Source organism: Homalodisca vitripennis, chromosome X (genome assembly GCF_021130785.1).
Source record: "Homalodisca vitripennis isolate AUS2020 chromosome X, UT_GWSS_2.1, whole genome shotgun sequence".
NCBI classification, from domain to species: domain Eukaryota; kingdom Metazoa; phylum Arthropoda; class Insecta; order Hemiptera; family Cicadellidae; genus Homalodisca; species Homalodisca vitripennis.
Genome location: NC_060215.1, coordinates 13,423,255 through 13,441,751, shown reverse-complemented (window position 1 = coordinate 13,441,751; position 18,497 = coordinate 13,423,255). Strand labels below are relative to the sequence as shown.

Below are 18,497 nucleotides of genomic sequence, written 5' to 3'. Positions count from 1 at the left end.
GCGCGATTCTTGAACGCGTGATTATTCACCAATCACATTTAAATTCATAGGATTGTAAAGAGGAATCTACATATCAGTACAGGTTTCGTTGGTCATTGCTTTTATTTTGCTTTCTCTTATGTTTATAGGAAACCGGATAAGTAAATGTAAAATACATGTACGAATAATAAACTACAATAAACTTTTTATAAAAAGAAAGTGCTACAAACCATATATTCTGAAATCAGCATAAAATTTCGAGCAACATATTTAGATATTTTACACCATACACAGGAACTTTGCTTGGCATGAGAATGTCACAAAATTAAAATTAGTTTTTTCTACTTTTTTCCTTTTTTGTTATTGTTAGAACAAGATTTTTTCTCTTGAATAAATAAGGCGAATTTTATAGTAGATATCCATTATATGATTATTTTAATACAATTCTTTTTAATACATTTTTTGTATAAGTGAATAGTAACAGTGTATGAGTCATTTCATGCCAAGCAAACTATTATACAATTAATAATTGAAGTTGTTAAAAACCATAATTCATTGAAATAATAATTTATAATTAATTGATGAGCTGTACAGTTTTAATGGGTTCAAATGTATGTTAATAAGGGAGAACTGCACATAAAAATGAGAAAATTACTTTTTTGTGTTCTTATTTTGAATTATAGGAGAGAGTTTCACTCAATTTATGTATTGTTATGTATCAAGTTAATGCGAAGAAATTTTTTAAAATATTTTACTGTAGTCTTGGTTTTTGCACTACACTGCTGCTTGTTTTGGTTTCTTCCTGTACAGTACATTAAATTTAAATATTGAGTTTTTGGTTTCATTCTAAATTATACAAGAGAATATTCTGTATTACGTATTGTGTTAAAATAATGTATTAAATAAGGAAAGTGTTATAGTTACCGGATTTATGAACACTGTAAGTGAACTTAATGATATATACACTAGTTACAATGTTAGTTAAAAAGTAGTTGTGATTAACTTATACATTTCCCCCTAATTTGCATCCAAATGGGTTTTATGAATAATTTAAAAATTTTACTGTTTTAGAAAAAAAGCTAAATAACTTAATGTTTCAGAAGATAGGGTGCAGTGATTCCCTATAATGATAATTCTATAAATCTCTTCAAATCTTCCATTGTCAATGACAAACTTTAAACAAGAAAGGGCTATAATGTTGTTGAATTATTTCAACCAATGACTGACGTGTTTGTTTCACTGGCTAGCAACCGGACCAGAGTGATATCCAAGTACCGCCAAAGGAGAAGAAGTTCAAGGGTTATTTTAAAATAGCTCGTCACTACGGATGGGCTCTCAACCAAACGTTCAACACCTACAATTTCAGTACTGTACTTATCATAGAAGGTACGATTAGTACTGTACATGATAACAGTATAGCTGAAAAGCTTTACTGTAAAAATAGTGTGCATGGCAAAATAATATTTTTATAAATAATCTTATTGATATTAAACAGTAAAACATTTAGTTTAATAAAGTAAAACCTCTTCAGGGCAGCTGTTTATACTGTGAGTAAAAACAGAAATGTATTTACTAAAATACATTGTTAATGCTTCACTTATTGATTCTTCACTGCTTGGATAAAAATATAAAGAAAGAAATAATACAAATTATTGATTATGGTTTAATAGAATGAACTGAAAACAGTATAACTTGAAATGTGACAACTCTTTTATTCTAAAAATAAACGGATAGATGTATAGGTTGATTACTTTTTTGAATCGCCAACAAGAAGTTAAAGACTATCAACTGATTGACTATGCCAACAAATGCTTGAGAATTCAACATCGTGGAATGGGCATTGTTTTATCTTCTTTAAATATATGTGCTTTAATTCTGTGGGCATCAGGAAATGAAAAACAGTTCATACATCATCTACGATGGAATTTTTAATGGCACATATTAATTCAAACCATATTACTCCGTACTTCTCCTAATATTTAAGGACTTGATGAAAATGAGGTTAACTTCCAAAAAGCCTTCATACTATGCTGAGAGAAGTAACCGTTTTTCGTATAACTGGCTTTAAGTTTTAGTCATTTATACCATAATTAATGTAGATTACATTCAGATGGTTATATATTAGTAAAGTGCTTCTGACAATCATTATCATTGTGATACGTTTAGTGTTAGTTGAATAAACGTCTTTTAGTCATGTGATTTAACTGTTGATGTGTTTGTCTACAGATGATTTAGACGTATCTCCTGACATATACGAATACTTCCTGGGTACACTTCCCCTGCTGCAGGCTGACCCGACACTGTGGTGTGTGTCTGCTTGGAACGACAATGGCAAGATCGGTCTAGTCGACAAGACCGCACATGACACTATCTACAGGACTGACTTCTTTCCTGGGCTCGGGTGGATGCTCACCAAATCCCTTTGGGCCGAGCTTTCTGTCAAGTGGCCAGCTAGGTAAAGCAAGATACAGAGTGGTTGTTGCTTTAGAACTTTCTCATGGGAATTGGAATGGTATTCAAATAACACTAGATGACTGAAACAAATCAGGTACACTCTTTTTGCTCAGTAAACTAAGAACTATAATAATTGAAGGCATCAAATGAACTTAACCTTTGTCAGGCGATATTTCGCTCATAATCTCACTCTGGGCACGCAAACAAATTCCTATTCCTTTCTTGTCAATCTAAACCCCTTATTGACAGCCAACAAAGTTGTCGACCGAACTAACAATCTTTCCACATTTATGAATGGTTTTCGTTTATTTTATTCTAGTAATTCACTCGTTGAGTCTGTAAAACTTGGGCTCAGGTCAACCAACAAAAATTATTGCATGATAGTAGCACTAAGGAATTATGAAATAGAACAAACTTTATGGCCTTTAATTTTGTTTAGTAAAATGTACTCGTTTTAAATGGAGGTAAATTTGAGCTTGCACTTTTATTATAATGTCCAATCTCTCTACTGAACCGTGTGTAGCCAAACTCTTGGTAACTATCGGGGAGACTAGTTGATGATGTCAATCTGACTCACGACCTGGTTGTATAGACCTGGCCAGTATATTTTCTTAGCGGAAACTACTTCATATTCAGTCCAGGAATCAAACAAGATCTTTTAAAGCTGTTCACATTGTTTCATATGTCTCAGCACACCCATCCGCCTGTATGAAAATTTGAGAGTAAAGAAGAAGAAAAGATTTTTTAAACCCTTTAAAATAATATTTCTTTTCTTTCATATTCAATTTCGTTTCAACTAAAATACTTTAAAGATACTGTAGCTTGTAATATTGAATTGGATAAATTAATGATACAAAGATGTTTACGAAAACAGTACGTGTGTTGGCTTTAAATACTTTGGTATACTTCATGTTTTTCACCAATTAAATATATATATGGGTAGTATAGGTAAGTGTACTTTAAATGGATTATATGTAAACTTGGTAAATGGATGATGGTTGTAATGTTATGTTTGCAGTTACTGGGATGATTGGATACGACAGCCGCAGCAAAGAAAAAATCGAGCTTGCATTCGCCCTGAGATCTCGCGTACCAGAACTTTCGGTAAAATTGGTGTAAGCAAGTAAGTTATTATTTTTAATTGTTACTTTGATATTCTCAGACTTTTTTCTTTGGGCTTAATACAAAATGGTTCCGTAATGAGTAATATTTTGACCTATACATTTTTAATCAAGATATACTAACATATATTCTACCTTATTTATCACTTAATTAATTGAGTTTTGAAAGCACACAAGTGATAGGGTCCGATTCTGTTTGGATGTTATTAATTCACTTAGCTTTATAGAATGATTTGTGATGAATGAGTAGATAGAATGAGTAAGTAAAATTCTATTGGCGAATAAAAACTGAATTTCGTGGTTTTTGTGGTTGTGCCACATCACTTTAATGTGGTCTAAGAACTTTCTTAACATATTTAATGTGACAGACTTGTAAAATTACAAATAACACTCTAATGTCCCAGACTACTTAAAAAAATTACTTAATCAATAATTAAAGCATACTAAGAAGTCACACTAGTTTACTGCTAGCCTCGTATCTGAGGCTTTGCTTTTGGAAGGCTCAATGTAAAGTTTCTTATGGGAAAATATATACTCAATATAAATATTAATATTAACAGATATACATAAAGTAGCTATGGTGGGAAGGGTTGATTCCATGTGAACGTTGAGCCTTCACCTAGATTACACTATATCTTGATATAGGTGTCTCTGATGTTGAAACGATGTAATGAGTTCATTTAAGCTTCTTCGTCGCCGACTTTCTTTTATCTCTTCAGACGAGCATGACTCCAGATTTCAGGAGTCAAGTCTCTAACAGTGTCAGATTCCAGACACTGCACTAAGAGGATGGTGAATTGTGAATTTGTATTGTATTGTAGGTATTTAAAATTACATATGCTAATTTTGATTTGCCTCTTTTGTTTTAAAGTGTAAGCCGTGAGCAGTATAATGAAACCTCTTTAAACCACTCAAATTAAGTAGGAAGACATCATCCAGCCTGTTTGTTAACTCAGTAATGTAGCTATTGACAAGTCTCAAATCATTGTTTTCTGCACTGCTTAAATCTTTGTCATATCTAATTGGAACTGTAGTAATAAAGACAGGCCTGGTCTTACTAAGATGTTGCAGTTTGATTTCCAAATTAGAATAAATATCCTAAAAATTTACATTTAGACTATCATTACTTCTTCCTAAGAGGATGACTGGACTAGTATCATCCCTTAAGGAAGCAGAGTCAGCCACTCGAGTAAAAAACTTTATATTAAAATTTGTTGTTTTGGGTTTTCCAAACTTAGCTTTATTTTTGAGATAAAACACAGGTTAGGTGATTTTAGTTTAGCTGATTCACGAGTACCATAAAATTTAACATTGTAAAATGTATTTTTATCTTGGTCTAGAATATCTGTTCTGTTATTCTAGCAGGCCAAGGTGGAAACCCCTTTACTTTTGCAAATACCCTTTCTCAGCAGCAAAAACAATTGATCGTAATTTTTCATTTTTAATATTATTCTCAGGGGTTTTTTTTTTAAATTGCAAAAAAGAATTAAATAAAGAGCACTCCACACTTAAAATATGCAATAAAACATGGCTTTATATATATATAATATATATATATATATTATATATATATATTTGTTTTTATTTATTATTCTTTTAGTTTACTGTTGTAAACTTCAAAAACTAATGATAATGAATCCAGTACGATCAATTTCTTATTTACAAAACAGTTATGTAGAATTGTGTTACTACTTTGAATAGCAACAGTGAACAGACTCAGTATTATGTAAGTAGGCCTGTGTCTCCACTGATTTAGTTTAAAACAGTTTATTTTTAAATATGTGGCACTTTGATAACTTAGTATTTCATTTTATGTGATTGAGTTTGTAATGGGAGACAAAGTTTAATATCATGCATAATTAAAAATTAATTACTTCAGAGTTTATATTTGTTTGTATTTAGGTTAAGACTAGTCCTTTGTAGATTTATCAAAATATTTTATAGTTAAATTGTGAAAAACTATTATTTAACCACTGAGATTTCTTATTATTGCCTTAATGAAATCATAATAATAAAACTATAATCACCACTTTCAACAGTCAATTTAAAAACACCCAAAGAATAGCACCAACACACTTTTGTACATCTCCACTTTTCTGATCATTATTTTCAACATTCACATCAGCAGATAATCTCATTTTTTTACAATTCATTAGCATCAAGACTCTAAGTTTCTATGGTGAAAAATTTGTGGATTTAAAATGAATTTCTATTTAACTCAGTATTAATCTTAAACTTTGTGCTAAAAACATAACAGAGGCATGGCCGATAATTGACTTTCTTTACCTCTTAAAGAAAGGCCAGGTCTTTTCTATGGTCAATTGGCTGAAAAATGTAGTGTTTTTTGTCCAAAATGTTATAGTTTACAAATATCTATCTAAAATTAAAATAATAAACATTTTTAGTTTATGTACGTATGAGAAGACGGTATACACCGAACTACACCTCTAATAAAGCCATGTTTCATTTCATTTCCATGTAGAGAATTTTTTAGTCAAGTTAAGGGTAATTTAAAACCAGTGAACCGATCAGTAGGCCATGTGCTCAATGCATCTACATTGAGCTCAGATAAATGTACAGTAAATGTTTAGCTCTTCTGTAATCCCACCTGGTGTATTTTTATCTTCTGCAAGAACTTTAAAGTAATTGGGACTTTATGGATGCATTTTATTTACACATAAAAACAACAGAACACTCTGTATATTATATCCTAGTATCATCTTTATAAGTTATTAGTAATGCTTACTTATTGTTGCTCCTAATTCATTATTAAAAAATTACAATGCTGACGTTTAAACAACAGGGTTCTCATGCAAAACGACAGGCAGACCTCCACAAAATAACTGACTTTTTTGTGTATTTAGATGACAGTCTTATAATTTTTAATATTTTCAGTGGCCTTTTCTATGAAAAGTATTTGAAATTCATTCATCTCAACGATCAGTTTGTGCCTTTTACCAAGAAAAACTTGACATTCCTCTTGAAGGTAAGTTATTGTATTATATAATTATAATCTTTTTTGTATTATATATTAATAATCTTTTTTAACCAATGGTGCTTCCATGCCCTTTGTGATTTGTAAGATTTGTTTATTTGTTGAATGCTCTATTTTTGGAGAAATCATTACTAAATAAGTATGTCATGAATTCTATTCTATAAAAAAATTACAATTAGAACAGTTCAGTTTTTATATGGTTTATGGTAGGTTTTAATTGTTGAGTATGGATATAAATGCAGTGTGAATTCACATATTGTAAGTTATATTTATGGATTATACTACACTAAGTCATCTTTAAAATCTACTAATTTTATAATCATGGTATTGAAGCTTTAATTTAAATTGAAGATGACAGAATTCTTTTGTAACGATTTATTCAATTTTGTATATGATTTATACATGTTCAAAGTACAAGTAGTTATTGATTACTTATTCCAGATGATTTGTTTATTTTGTCTATGAGTGTATATTAAACAACATTTGTATATTTAATCAGTTTGGATAGTTATTTTAATATGGAATGAATAATGGTTAATTATTTCTGTTGGACTAACATTTTGGATATTTTGTTTTGGAAATTATGCTAAAACACATCCTTTGTAGTATTAGCAAATAATTGTTGTCAATCGATCAACAAAACAACTCAGAAGTGTTCGGATGTCTGATTTCAGTTTGAGTTTATTCAGTAAATTTTGCTACCACATCAAACCTTTCTATGCTTTTAAACCTAAAGGTTGTCTGTGCAGTTTATAGGATGTTCAAGATAGGTAGATGAAGATATCTTATACAGAGACTCGTAGAACAATTCACCATAGAAGTGGAGAGTTCTGGTCTCTGGGATGTTCTCTTCACCATTTCCTAAGGAGGGGAATCCAGTGGTGTTACAATGTCTATAAAACCAATACGTGTCGAGAAAAATATTTCCTTCAGGTCCAGATCTGCTTTTCGGAGGTCCACCCACCCAAAACGCCTCCCTTCAAATTGAAATAGGCCATCAACTTTGCCGTCTTATTCTTGACATTTGCGGCTAATGACATTCTCTTGGACTTCTTCGGGTAATAAACAAGTTTATTCGATATAAATAAAAACATAAGTTTTTACTGTACTCATCTTGGGTTTTACTGTAAAGGTATAAACCAGCCAGAGGTGACCCTTCAAGACAATAATCTCAATTACTATAAGTGTTATTTTCAGTTTCAGGTATACTCTAGGTGATTCTACAAATATTGGATTTTATAACTCTATGTTTAAGCTATTTAGTCTAAATGTTGGATGATCACAGTTTATTATAGATTACTGTATTTGTTGTAGGACAATTATGACGTACAGTTTGTACGGTCTGTATACAATAGCCGAGTGATCTCATATCAAGAGCTCAAGTCTGGAAGCATATTCTTCGAGGGTCCAGTACGAATACCCTACCATACCAAGGATGAGTACAGGAGGGCAGCCAAAAATCTGGGTTTAATGGACGATTTCAGGGTAACTGTTATCTTTTATTACATTTTTCCTTGATTTCATAAGTTTAATTTCTCTAACAGTTAACACTTTCACTGCCACATCCTATTTTTGACAATTTTCTTACACTGCCACCCGTTTTAATGTTTTTTTAAAATAAACATAAGCTATGGAACTTACATTTTTTTTTTTAAGCTGAGTTCTTCCTCTTTCTACACAAACGCTTATGCATAAATATTGTTGAACAGAAAGTCTTGTTTTAAAATTTAAAAAAAATCATATTTTTTGTAAAAAATAAAAAGTTGATCAAAAAGCATCAACATGTACTAGTCTATGACATAAATATATTTCTCATTATTATTTGCTGTATTCAGCATTGTTATTACTGTCACTATAGCTGCACATATTTACAATTAAAATCCTGTCATGTTTAAATTTTGTTTAGTGTGGAAATTCTTGAAACATTTTTTTTGCACTCACTAGTGTTTCTTCTTGCAGCCTTGCATAATTTTTTTTAGTTATCAAAGAGCATAATAAAAGATTGTATTACTATTTTTCTTATAAGTTTATTTGTTATTTGACAAAAAAAAAAAAAAAAAAAAAACAAAAAAAAAAAACAATGTCAACAAATTACTTGCATCTCCAAGAAGTCCATTGGTAATAAAATCAGGATCATTAAAATCTGTGTGATCTTGGAATAAATCATCACTTTGATTAAATTAATAGCTTGCAAAACAATAATAATGCAGACGATGAATTAGCAGAATGATAGCAGAACAAAAACAAAAGGCCGACGTGATGACGAGTTCGTAAACAAACCACTTTTTTTCCGATTTTTCAGATGACTTCCAACAACATTTCATAGATCATAATCCGTAGAGTATGAAATAATAACATGGAAATAGCGAATTACTAATGCCGAAGTCGTTTAACCCTTTAACGACCGTCTTCTTTCGATAGGCTAAAATGAGTAATGGACAAAATCCAAGAAATTACTAAAAGGAGTAAAAAATTAAAATCTTTAAGATCTCTTAAAAAATGTTTATTTACATTTGAAAGCTTAATAAAGGACTATGTGTCAATATTTTAGTACTTTTTTTCAATCAAATGACTTATTTCCTCACTACGGCAGAGTCAATCAATATTGTCTGCCATTTGGACAACAGTAACAAACTGGATGGTTGCTCAACAAATATTTCACTTTAAATATGGCCACAGTATGCAGTATACAAGGGATAGCTAGTATAATGTGGCGGCATATTCTGACAGCAAAGCGATGTGCGTGCGACGCGACCTTGAGTCAGGGGCTTCTATCGGGTGGCTACTGCGATCTGGTGGTAAAATCAGATTACAAGTGAATGCGAGCACAAACATGGAAGTTAAGTATGTTGCTGATAGATGGAACCACTTTACAGATAAATCTACTTAAAAGCAATCAGTAATAGCATCGCATTTACGATGATACAAAAATACAGAGGCTTAACGTCATATGACGTCCTTACCCATTATGTATAGTTTACACGCACTCCTTAGAAAGAGTTAAATACTTTTTTGTTACTGTTAAAGTCGGTGCCGTCAAAAGACGTCGTTGGCAGTCTATAGAATTCCATGTGCGACATCAAAGGACGATGTTGGTAGTGAAAGTGTTAATAGAGTGGAATATTTTTACTTCACTCATTCTATATCAGGTAATAAAGTCACCTGTATCAAAGAGTAGTTTTACATGTGGTCATAGGTAAGTTTTGAACAAACCTTGCCTTAGAAAAAATATTTAATTCCAGTACAGTTTTAGTAGAGTTGGTGTATAGAGTAAAGTGGTGTCACAACTTGATTTCTCAAGGACCATACGTCATGGTCTGGGGTCTGGGTCAGCCCCAGCTGTACAGGATTCTGAAACTATCAGTACAATGTAATCATTTTTTATTAACTAAACTATGCCTTTTTCCATTCTCATCTTAGATATGGCATTACACTATGGGGTAATAGCTGTGGTTCTCAAAAGGTTTTCATATGGCAAAAGAGAGCCCTAAGGGTAATAAAAAATGTCCCAGAAAGAGAGTCCTGTGAGCCTCTTTTTAAAGAACTACAGATAATGACTCTACCTAGCCTATACATCTACTGTTGCTTGGTTGATGTTAAAGAAAATCTACAAACACTCAGGGTTAGACAAGAAGTTCACAGATATCCTACTAGGAAAAACCATATGATAGAAATGTTACCAATAAAATTAGAAAAAACTAGAAGTAGTCACTGTATTATGAAATTAAAGATGTTCAATAAACTGCCTCAAGAGGCATGGCATGTAACATTAAAAAGATTTAAGGCAGTTTTAGAACATTGGCTCAAAGATAAAGCGTTTTACTCTGTACAAAGTTATTTGGCCTGTGATATTAGTACCTTAAGATTTTAAAATTAGTGTAGTGCCCCCTGTTTATTTATTTAATTGTTAATAATTTGTCTATTGCAATTTGTCCTTTTGTAAATTTTTCTGTTATATCGTTGTTAAATTTTAAAATTTTAGCTAAATTAGAGCTGAGCCTGGTTGATGAAGGAATCTAGTAATTATTGCCTGTAACATTGACTAAGCCCGCTGGACAGGTTTGTTAATGTACACAATATATAATAGTGGAATTTAAGCTTTAGCATAGAATGACTTTGTCGATTGCATATTTTATGTTTAAAGACAATAAACTTTCTCATTTCTCTCATTTCTTAGTAGTGCATGTGCAAGTAACCAATTTTTGAGAGCGTTTAAGCTTCAAAAACGAGCGATAAGCATCATTGCAAAATTAAAATTAAGAGAGTCGTGCAGGCCAGTTTTCAAAAGATTGCAACTGTTGGCTCTGCTGTCTCTACATTATAGAAATAACGTCATATTGTATGTTTTACTGTTTTAAATTTTACACATTTACTTTGACCAACGGATGGGATATTCACTCATACGTGACAAGAGGCAGAGAAAAATACTGAACTAGGAGGCACAGGAACAGCTTGCCAAATGAAATTTAAAATTCCCCTATTCTTAAAGTATATAAAACCTGTTTGAAACGCTGTCTAGTGTCAAACACGTTAATCTAGCGTGAACGAGTTTCGTATAACTGGGAGACCGCACAGTCAGAAGACTTACTCTCGATTTGAGGTGGGAAAAAATTGGCGATGAATGGAGCAGAGTGAGTGTCAAAATGTACGTATAAATGAGAGTTCAATGTGGAATGCGTGTCAAAATTATTAGATACTTGACATTTCCCATACAAATGTACTTTTAGTCTCCGCAATAAATATTTGACTATAGACTATATTGTGAGATTTTATCCTTAGCACAGATTTTTAATAGTTTAACCTTGTGAACACACCAATTATAACCCGAAGAACAACCTCCTCCAAACTTACCCTCGTGTTTTATTGTGTATCAGAGTGGTGTGCCTCGCACTGGCTACAGAGGCATAGTGACGTTCTTCTACAACAAGCGAAGAGTGTACCTGGCACCTTATGCCAACTGGAAGGGCTATGACCTGACGTGGAGCTAACACCACTTAGACTTCTAGCCAACTCTGCTCTCTGCAACGGTTCCACTATTTATCCTGTAGCTATCAACTTAATATAAAATGAGTAAGATTGATCACGGTACAATGTATTTTTAACGGAACATAATATTAGAGATAAGTTATTTAATTTGTTTTTCAAAACTTTTGTTTTGCCTTTATTATTATGAAAAAACCCAAGAAAGTCAAGTTTAAACCCTTGGCTGCCAAGCAAGTAAATCACTTTTAATTTAAAATTAGTAATTCAGATCTTTTTATTTTTCATGTGTATTGGATACTAAGGTAGCAAAGCATGTAGTACGTTTTTGATTATGAAACTAAAGATTGTATAATACTATAAATATTTATAAAATGTTATAAATGCTGCTGAAAAATGTGGTTACACGCAGTATAAAGGGACAAATGTATATGTGTATATATATGTATACACACAAGTGTGTGTGTGTGTTTGTGTGCTGATTATTTTTCTTTAACAAGTTTTGGGGCTGGAAAAATATGTTATGGGCATTCATACCAAATTTACTTTGATTGCTCGTTAAAATAAAATCATAAAAATATTAATTGTTAAGTTTGTTATTTTTATGTTATTTATAGTATTATTCTGTGTTATTATTGATGAAGGATGAGTTAAGGGATGACAGACATTACCATCATGATAAGTTAAAGAACTGAACACTGTGTTGGGAGAGCTGGCCTCTCTACCTTCATCTTCAGGGGTTAAACTGTGAAACATAATGGTTAACAAATGAAGGAGAACGGCACTGAAATACACTTAAACTCAAGTATTATAAAGTGAAAGTTGTGTGTTAAGATCTTCCTGAAACTCCAAAATGGAAGTATGAAACACAAAACACAAAACATTCCTGTAGCATGCTGTGTGAATGGTCTGTTTGTGTTTCGTATTTTTTACGGTTGCTTTTCAGTACTCACAACTTTTCTGTTACGTATTACACACCATATCGGCAAGTATGTTTCAGGGTTTCACACCTAAAGAGCACGTAACATTTCTATAAACGTTTACGTTCAGTTTTTACATAATATTTAAAAATGGCAAATGTCTGTTGTGTCATCTCTTTGTGTGTTATGTGTTTATTAGATTTTAACTGTTCATTGTGCTGTACTCTGGAAATTGTAAACAACTTATTTCACTAGGTTTATGTTCAGAGTAAGATATCATTCAGAAGCCGTTTATTATATATTGTCTACATTTGAGTTGAGGATCTGGTGAAATTTCCATACCAACGTTATGTTTCTGGTTGAACGAAATGTTACGAAACTAAATAATAAAAGTTACCAAATCTTTATTTTGGGGAGGGGAAAATTTCTAACAGTTTCTCAACTATCCAGTACTTATTTAACATGTAAATACAGATAAAGATAATCAAAAATGTGTTTTATGATTTAAAGATTGTTCCTAAATTACAGATTACGGATTGGGTTATTGTATTGTAAACATGTACTATATTCATTAACTCCAGCTGACATGTTTATTATCTAATGTTATGAACTTTTGTTAAGCAGGTGTACTGATAATAAAAACTGACACAGACAGAACGTTGACCCTATTCAAATTTATTTTGATTTGCTTATTTTGTTCACTCATGGAGTCATCAAAAGACACTCAGTTTTGCTTCCTGATTCCTGTGCCTGAGGATGATTCCTGTTATAAGTCTAAATTTTTGGAAGCCAGTGAACGAACTTTTCAGCCTTTACATCTTTCAGAAAAAGCCTACATAATAATACGTATAAATGATTCTAATGTTTATCCATTGAAAATCTGTTATACAAGCACAAAGGGGTTTGTGAACAAAAGAAATTTTACTACTAGTTTAATGTCAGCTTGTAAATGTGATTCAATAAAATCAACAATAATTGTACTAAATATGTAAGATACAGAACATTTATCACTCCTTGGAAAAGGTAAAAATAAAATTAAAAACATCATTAGACAACTAAATGCATCTCATAACGCTGTTGGGTCTTAGAGAACGCAAATAGAGTTAAATCTGCAAATTTTTTGATAATTGATCAAAATTTAAACTGGAACAATCATGTGTTGTCTGTATGCAATAAAATCCCTGATATTTTTGCACTATAGGAGGTTGGTTAAAATTTTCACTTTTGAAATGCTGAAAGTGGTGTATTATGCTTTTATAGAATCAAACATATCTTCTGTGCAGTGTTGGACAGATGCACATCAGTTAAAATTCTAAATATAATGCTTCAACTCCAAAACGAAGCTTTTAAAGTGACATTATAAAGTGCACAGTGAAGAAAGCGCATAAGGGTCAATGTGACAGTTTAGGACAGTAGTTACGTTACCAGGAAATGAAAACTTGGAGCTGCGTCATCATGTACATGCAATACAATAGTCAGGGGCATTTCTGATGGTAATTCCCGACCTCATATCATGTCCCAAGTTGACCAACTTTTCCGACGTCAGGTCACGTTTAGAAAGGAGGAAAGTACAAACGCACTTCGGTGCCACCCTGTACTTTTGGCGAAAACAAGAAAATGTACCTCAAGATAGTATCTAAATTCAAGCTCAGATCACATGAGCGCTCTATGTGCTTAACATTCCTTATTTCTAAGAACTTAGGACTGGATTCGTTTTCTGCAAAAGGGTTAACTGTGCACTTCCTTCCCAGTGTACTTTTTTGCGATACCATAGTTAGCATGGCATAATTTAGTAAAAATTATTTCAAATTGCATGATATGATTGTACATAGTTTGTGTATTTATCAATTAACTGTATATATTAAGTTAAATTTGTATATGTTGTTTATGTTGGGGTCAGTCCAACAGTATAATATGCGAATCACAATCAATTGTCTTATACGCAACATAATCTGGCACTCTGAAACCCTCTTATGTTGAGATAAGATTTTTAAATCATTTACCAGATGAGATGAAAAATGTACAAAATATTACATAATGTAAAGCTAGTGTTAAGAACCTCTTTGGCAAGCAAAGCTCTCTATTCTTTTGAAGAATATGTCTAAATACCAAATGCATTAAGCAGCCATTTGTGATCGGATTAGAATTGTAGTTTTATTATATTTTCTTTACATCAAACATAGTGACACCATTCACTGTACATAATCTGTTCTAAATTTAAAAAGTTGTTTGTTACCGAACACCATGACAAGGTTTGATTGTTGTCAGTTTAAAACTTAGAATTAAAGACATTTTTTATTGAATAATTCCATGAACTGACTTGCACTTCATTTCTAGTTGGCTCTGATGGAATCTAAAACCGATCCATTTCTATTAATAAATAATTCATATAATTTCAATTAATATTCCATTTTATAATCAGAAATATTGATGTTGTGAAATCAATCCTGGTTCTGGATAAGTTTATATTGCAATACAACTAAGAAATTTCTAATGTTAGATCATCTACTCTTTTATTCACTATTATTACAAATCTGAAGATAATAATGTTTAATTAATATATTTGTTTTTTCAATTCACAAAAATTATATGACAAATTTCATCTGTTAACTGTGAGCTTTTTAAGACAGATTTTGAATTAGATAAAAAGAATTGGAATTAAGTTGATTTAAGTTAGTGTTTCGGGAGCCAAAAATACTTCATCCCTACTTTATTTCTTGCTAGTTTGACTTCTAGTTTGTTGTGCATGTCAAATTACATGTAGAAAACAATCAGAATACAATCATCTTTATATATAAGCACTGAGAATACAAGTAATGTCAATAAATTATAAATATTAATATGTGAATATAATCAATAAAAAGTGAGCGTTTAAGTAAAGTGTTTATTGTGAGAACACCAACAAGAGAATGCATAACATTATGTCTATTGCTATATTTATTTTTTAATGATAAGTTTATAAGTTATTCAACAATTTTAATGTATTCATAAATAATTTTCATTAATTTGATTTTTCTTTGCTTATGATTATTCGTGATAGTGAAATAAACTATTGTTAAGTTTTAAAAATATTGGTTTACAGTGCTTTGATTTCATGAATTAAATTGTTTATTTTGTTACATTTTTGGTTGTAAAACGATTACATTACTCATTGCAACATTCATGTTGTAACTGTTTACATGCTTGTTGTTGAATGAATAGCTTGTAATATGTAACACTGCAATTTATTGCAGAAAACAATGGATATATGAAATACTGTCATTCAATTCAAACTAAATTTACTGAAGATTTTGTATATTCATCAGTTTATACCTACGAGTATACTTACCAATCAATCAAGTTCACTGATGCTGTTAGTTGTTCAGTAAGTTCACACTTACTTACTGCTTCACAAGTAATATTTAATAGTAGTACAGTATTTGTTTTTACTGGTTTTTAAATGTATTTCTTGTGTCAGTATTTTGATCTGTAATTAAGGTGTATACTGTTACACAGTTATTAAAGAGTGTGTTTGTTTCAATTCAATGATTCAACTTAATATGTTGAATTAAGTTTTTTATAACTCAACTACAAACAATAAATGTATCTACATAAAAACTGAAAGTTCAATAAGTCTAAAACTTGTTAACACGCATGAACATTACTTATATGTTCATTTGTAGATGAACAAGTAAAACAAGCTTAAGGAGTTGTAAAATTATCTGTTACCTCAAATTAAGATAAACTTATGAAAACTAGTTTTTACGTCCAGCCTCCTGCATGAAGAAGCAAGGCCCAATATGTTGATAAAATAAAAGAGGAAACATGATGTTAATTTGATAAGCAAAATACCTGAAGTTGTTGATAGCTATAAAAATTACATGGGCGGCATAGATGGGAATGACCAGATGCTGTACAATTATTTGGACGAAAAGCGCACATTGAAGCACTGGAAGAAAGCTACCTTCAACATAATGGTGTGAATGTGGTGTTAAATACTTATATTTTGTACAGACAAAACTGCTCTGGAACACCATTGTCACACTTCCATTATATGGTATCTGTAATAGAAGATTTGGGTAAAGCGTGGATGGATAGTTAGAAGCGACATGTCGACCCATTAGCTGGTGGGGACTATGGACTGAAACACTTACCAGGAACAACGGAAAGGAATTAATGTGGATAGTTAGCAGCGACATGTCGACCCATTAGCTGGTGGGGACTATGGACTGAAACACTTACCAGGAACAACGGAAAGGAATTAATGTGGATAGTTAGCAGCGACATGTCGACCCATTAGCTGGTGGGGACTATGGACTGAAACACTTACCAGGAACGACGGAAAGGAATTAATGTGGATAGTTAGCAGCGACATGTCGACCCATTAGCTGGTGGGGACTATGGACTGAAACACTTACCAGGAACAACGGAAAGGAATTAATGTGGATAGTTAGCAGCGACATGTCGACCCATTAGCTGGTGGGGACTATGGACTGAAACACTTACCAGGAACGACGGAAAGGAATTAATGTGGATAGTTAGCAGCGACATGTTGACCCATTAGCTGGTGGGGACTATGGACTGAAACACTTACCAGGATCAACGGAAAGGAATTAATGTGGATAGTTAGCAGCAACATGTCGACCCATTAGCTCGTGGGGACTAAAGCACTCAGTGTGGGTGTAAAAGAAAAAAGCAAGGTATTTTTGTGTACATTGCCAAAAAGGAATTTACCACCATTTGTTTCGGTGGCCACAAGTGTAGTGGCATTTTTTAGTGATGTGAATATTGTGTTAAAACTTTTTTTTATTTTTTAAGTAAAGACTATGAACAGTTTTAATTATCTTATCAGAAATAACTTTGATTTTATGTTTTATATTAAGTACTGGTAGGGGAATTGTTTGATTTAACAGAAAACATAAAAACTGGGAATTATTTAATAGGATAACAAATGAGTATGAAATTTATTTAAATGTAATGATATTTAAAGGTCAGTAAGTAAACTAGACAATAGACAATAGACAATAGACAATGTACTTTATTTGCAACAATCATAGAGAATGGCATTAGCGTCAAAAACAATTATATCACATTATAAAAACAAATATTAGTTGTGTCAATATTATTACATGATTATGTCAAAAGTTCTCCAAGATAAAAATTCATTTATGGAATAGAATGGGTGTTTCAACAGCCAGGTCTTTAATGTTTTCTTTATGTTTTCTTGGGACTTGATGTCAGCAGGCAGGCAGTTGAACAACTTTGCTCCCATATAGGATGGCTTTTCTTCAAATTGAGCAGAATGGTGTTGGGGAAGAGCGAAGTCTGCAGCATAGCGAGTGTTGTGTTGGTGTACGTCACGGCCACGGGTGAAGTTATTCTCATGGGTATAAGTTATTACACTGAGTATATAGAGTGATACTACAGTTAGAATTGAGTGATCAACAAAAGCAGCTCTACAACTGTCTCTAGACTGCAACCCAGCTAGTGTTCGTATGCACTTCTTTTGTAAGATTAGGGTTCTTTGTATATTTAACGAACTAGATATACCCCAAACTAAAATACCATACCGAAGATGTGTTTCAAAAAGTGCATAATAAGCAGTTTTTGCCGTCTGCACATCACTAATTGTCATTATTCTTCGGATTACATAAAGTCCAGAACTTAGCTTCCTGCAGAGACTGTCAACATGAGAGGTCCAATTAAGACTTGTGTCAATTATAACACCTAGATACTTGGCAGCTTCTACTCTATCTATGTTAGGTAGAGTTCCCGCTTCAAGCTTTCGTCTTCCCATTATTAAATGTTGCGATTTTGTTTCATTTAGTACCAGGCTGTTCTGATGGCAGTACTGAGTGGCTACATTCAGTGCTATGTACGTTGACACTTCAAGTGGCTCTGTTTCCTTGTTACTTAATAAAAGCACAGTATCATCCGCGTACATAATAGTGGTAGCAAATTCTTGCAGATACTTAGGCAGGTCATTTGTAAAAAGTACAAATAAAACAGGCCCCAACACAGAGCCTTGAGGTACGCCTCTCGAGTTTGTTAGCAGGCTAGATCTCACCG

At 32.2% G+C, this 18,497-nt stretch overlaps 1 protein-coding gene across 1 annotated transcript in view; it reads left to right on the top strand.

Moving 5' to 3' along the window:
* The window catches only part of LOC124368701 (alpha-1,3-mannosyl-glycoprotein 2-beta-N-acetylglucosaminyltransferase-like), a 39,729-nt gene extending 26,456 nt beyond the window's left edge, over window positions 1–13,273 (top strand). The window contains exons 6-11 of the mRNA XM_046825999.1: window positions 1,227–1,365; window positions 2,206–2,434; window positions 3,452–3,556; window positions 6,450–6,540; window positions 7,864–8,034; window positions 11,424–13,273. Of these exons, the coding sequence (XP_046681955.1) occupies window positions 1,227–1,365; window positions 2,206–2,434; window positions 3,452–3,556; window positions 6,450–6,540; window positions 7,864–8,034; window positions 11,424–11,537 (849 nt within the window). The 3' untranslated portion in view covers window positions 11,538–13,273. The remainder of the gene's footprint in view (window positions 1–1,226; window positions 1,366–2,205; window positions 2,435–3,451; window positions 3,557–6,449; window positions 6,541–7,863; window positions 8,035–11,423) is intronic.
* The last annotated feature ends 5,224 nt before the right edge of the window (window positions 13,274–18,497 follow it).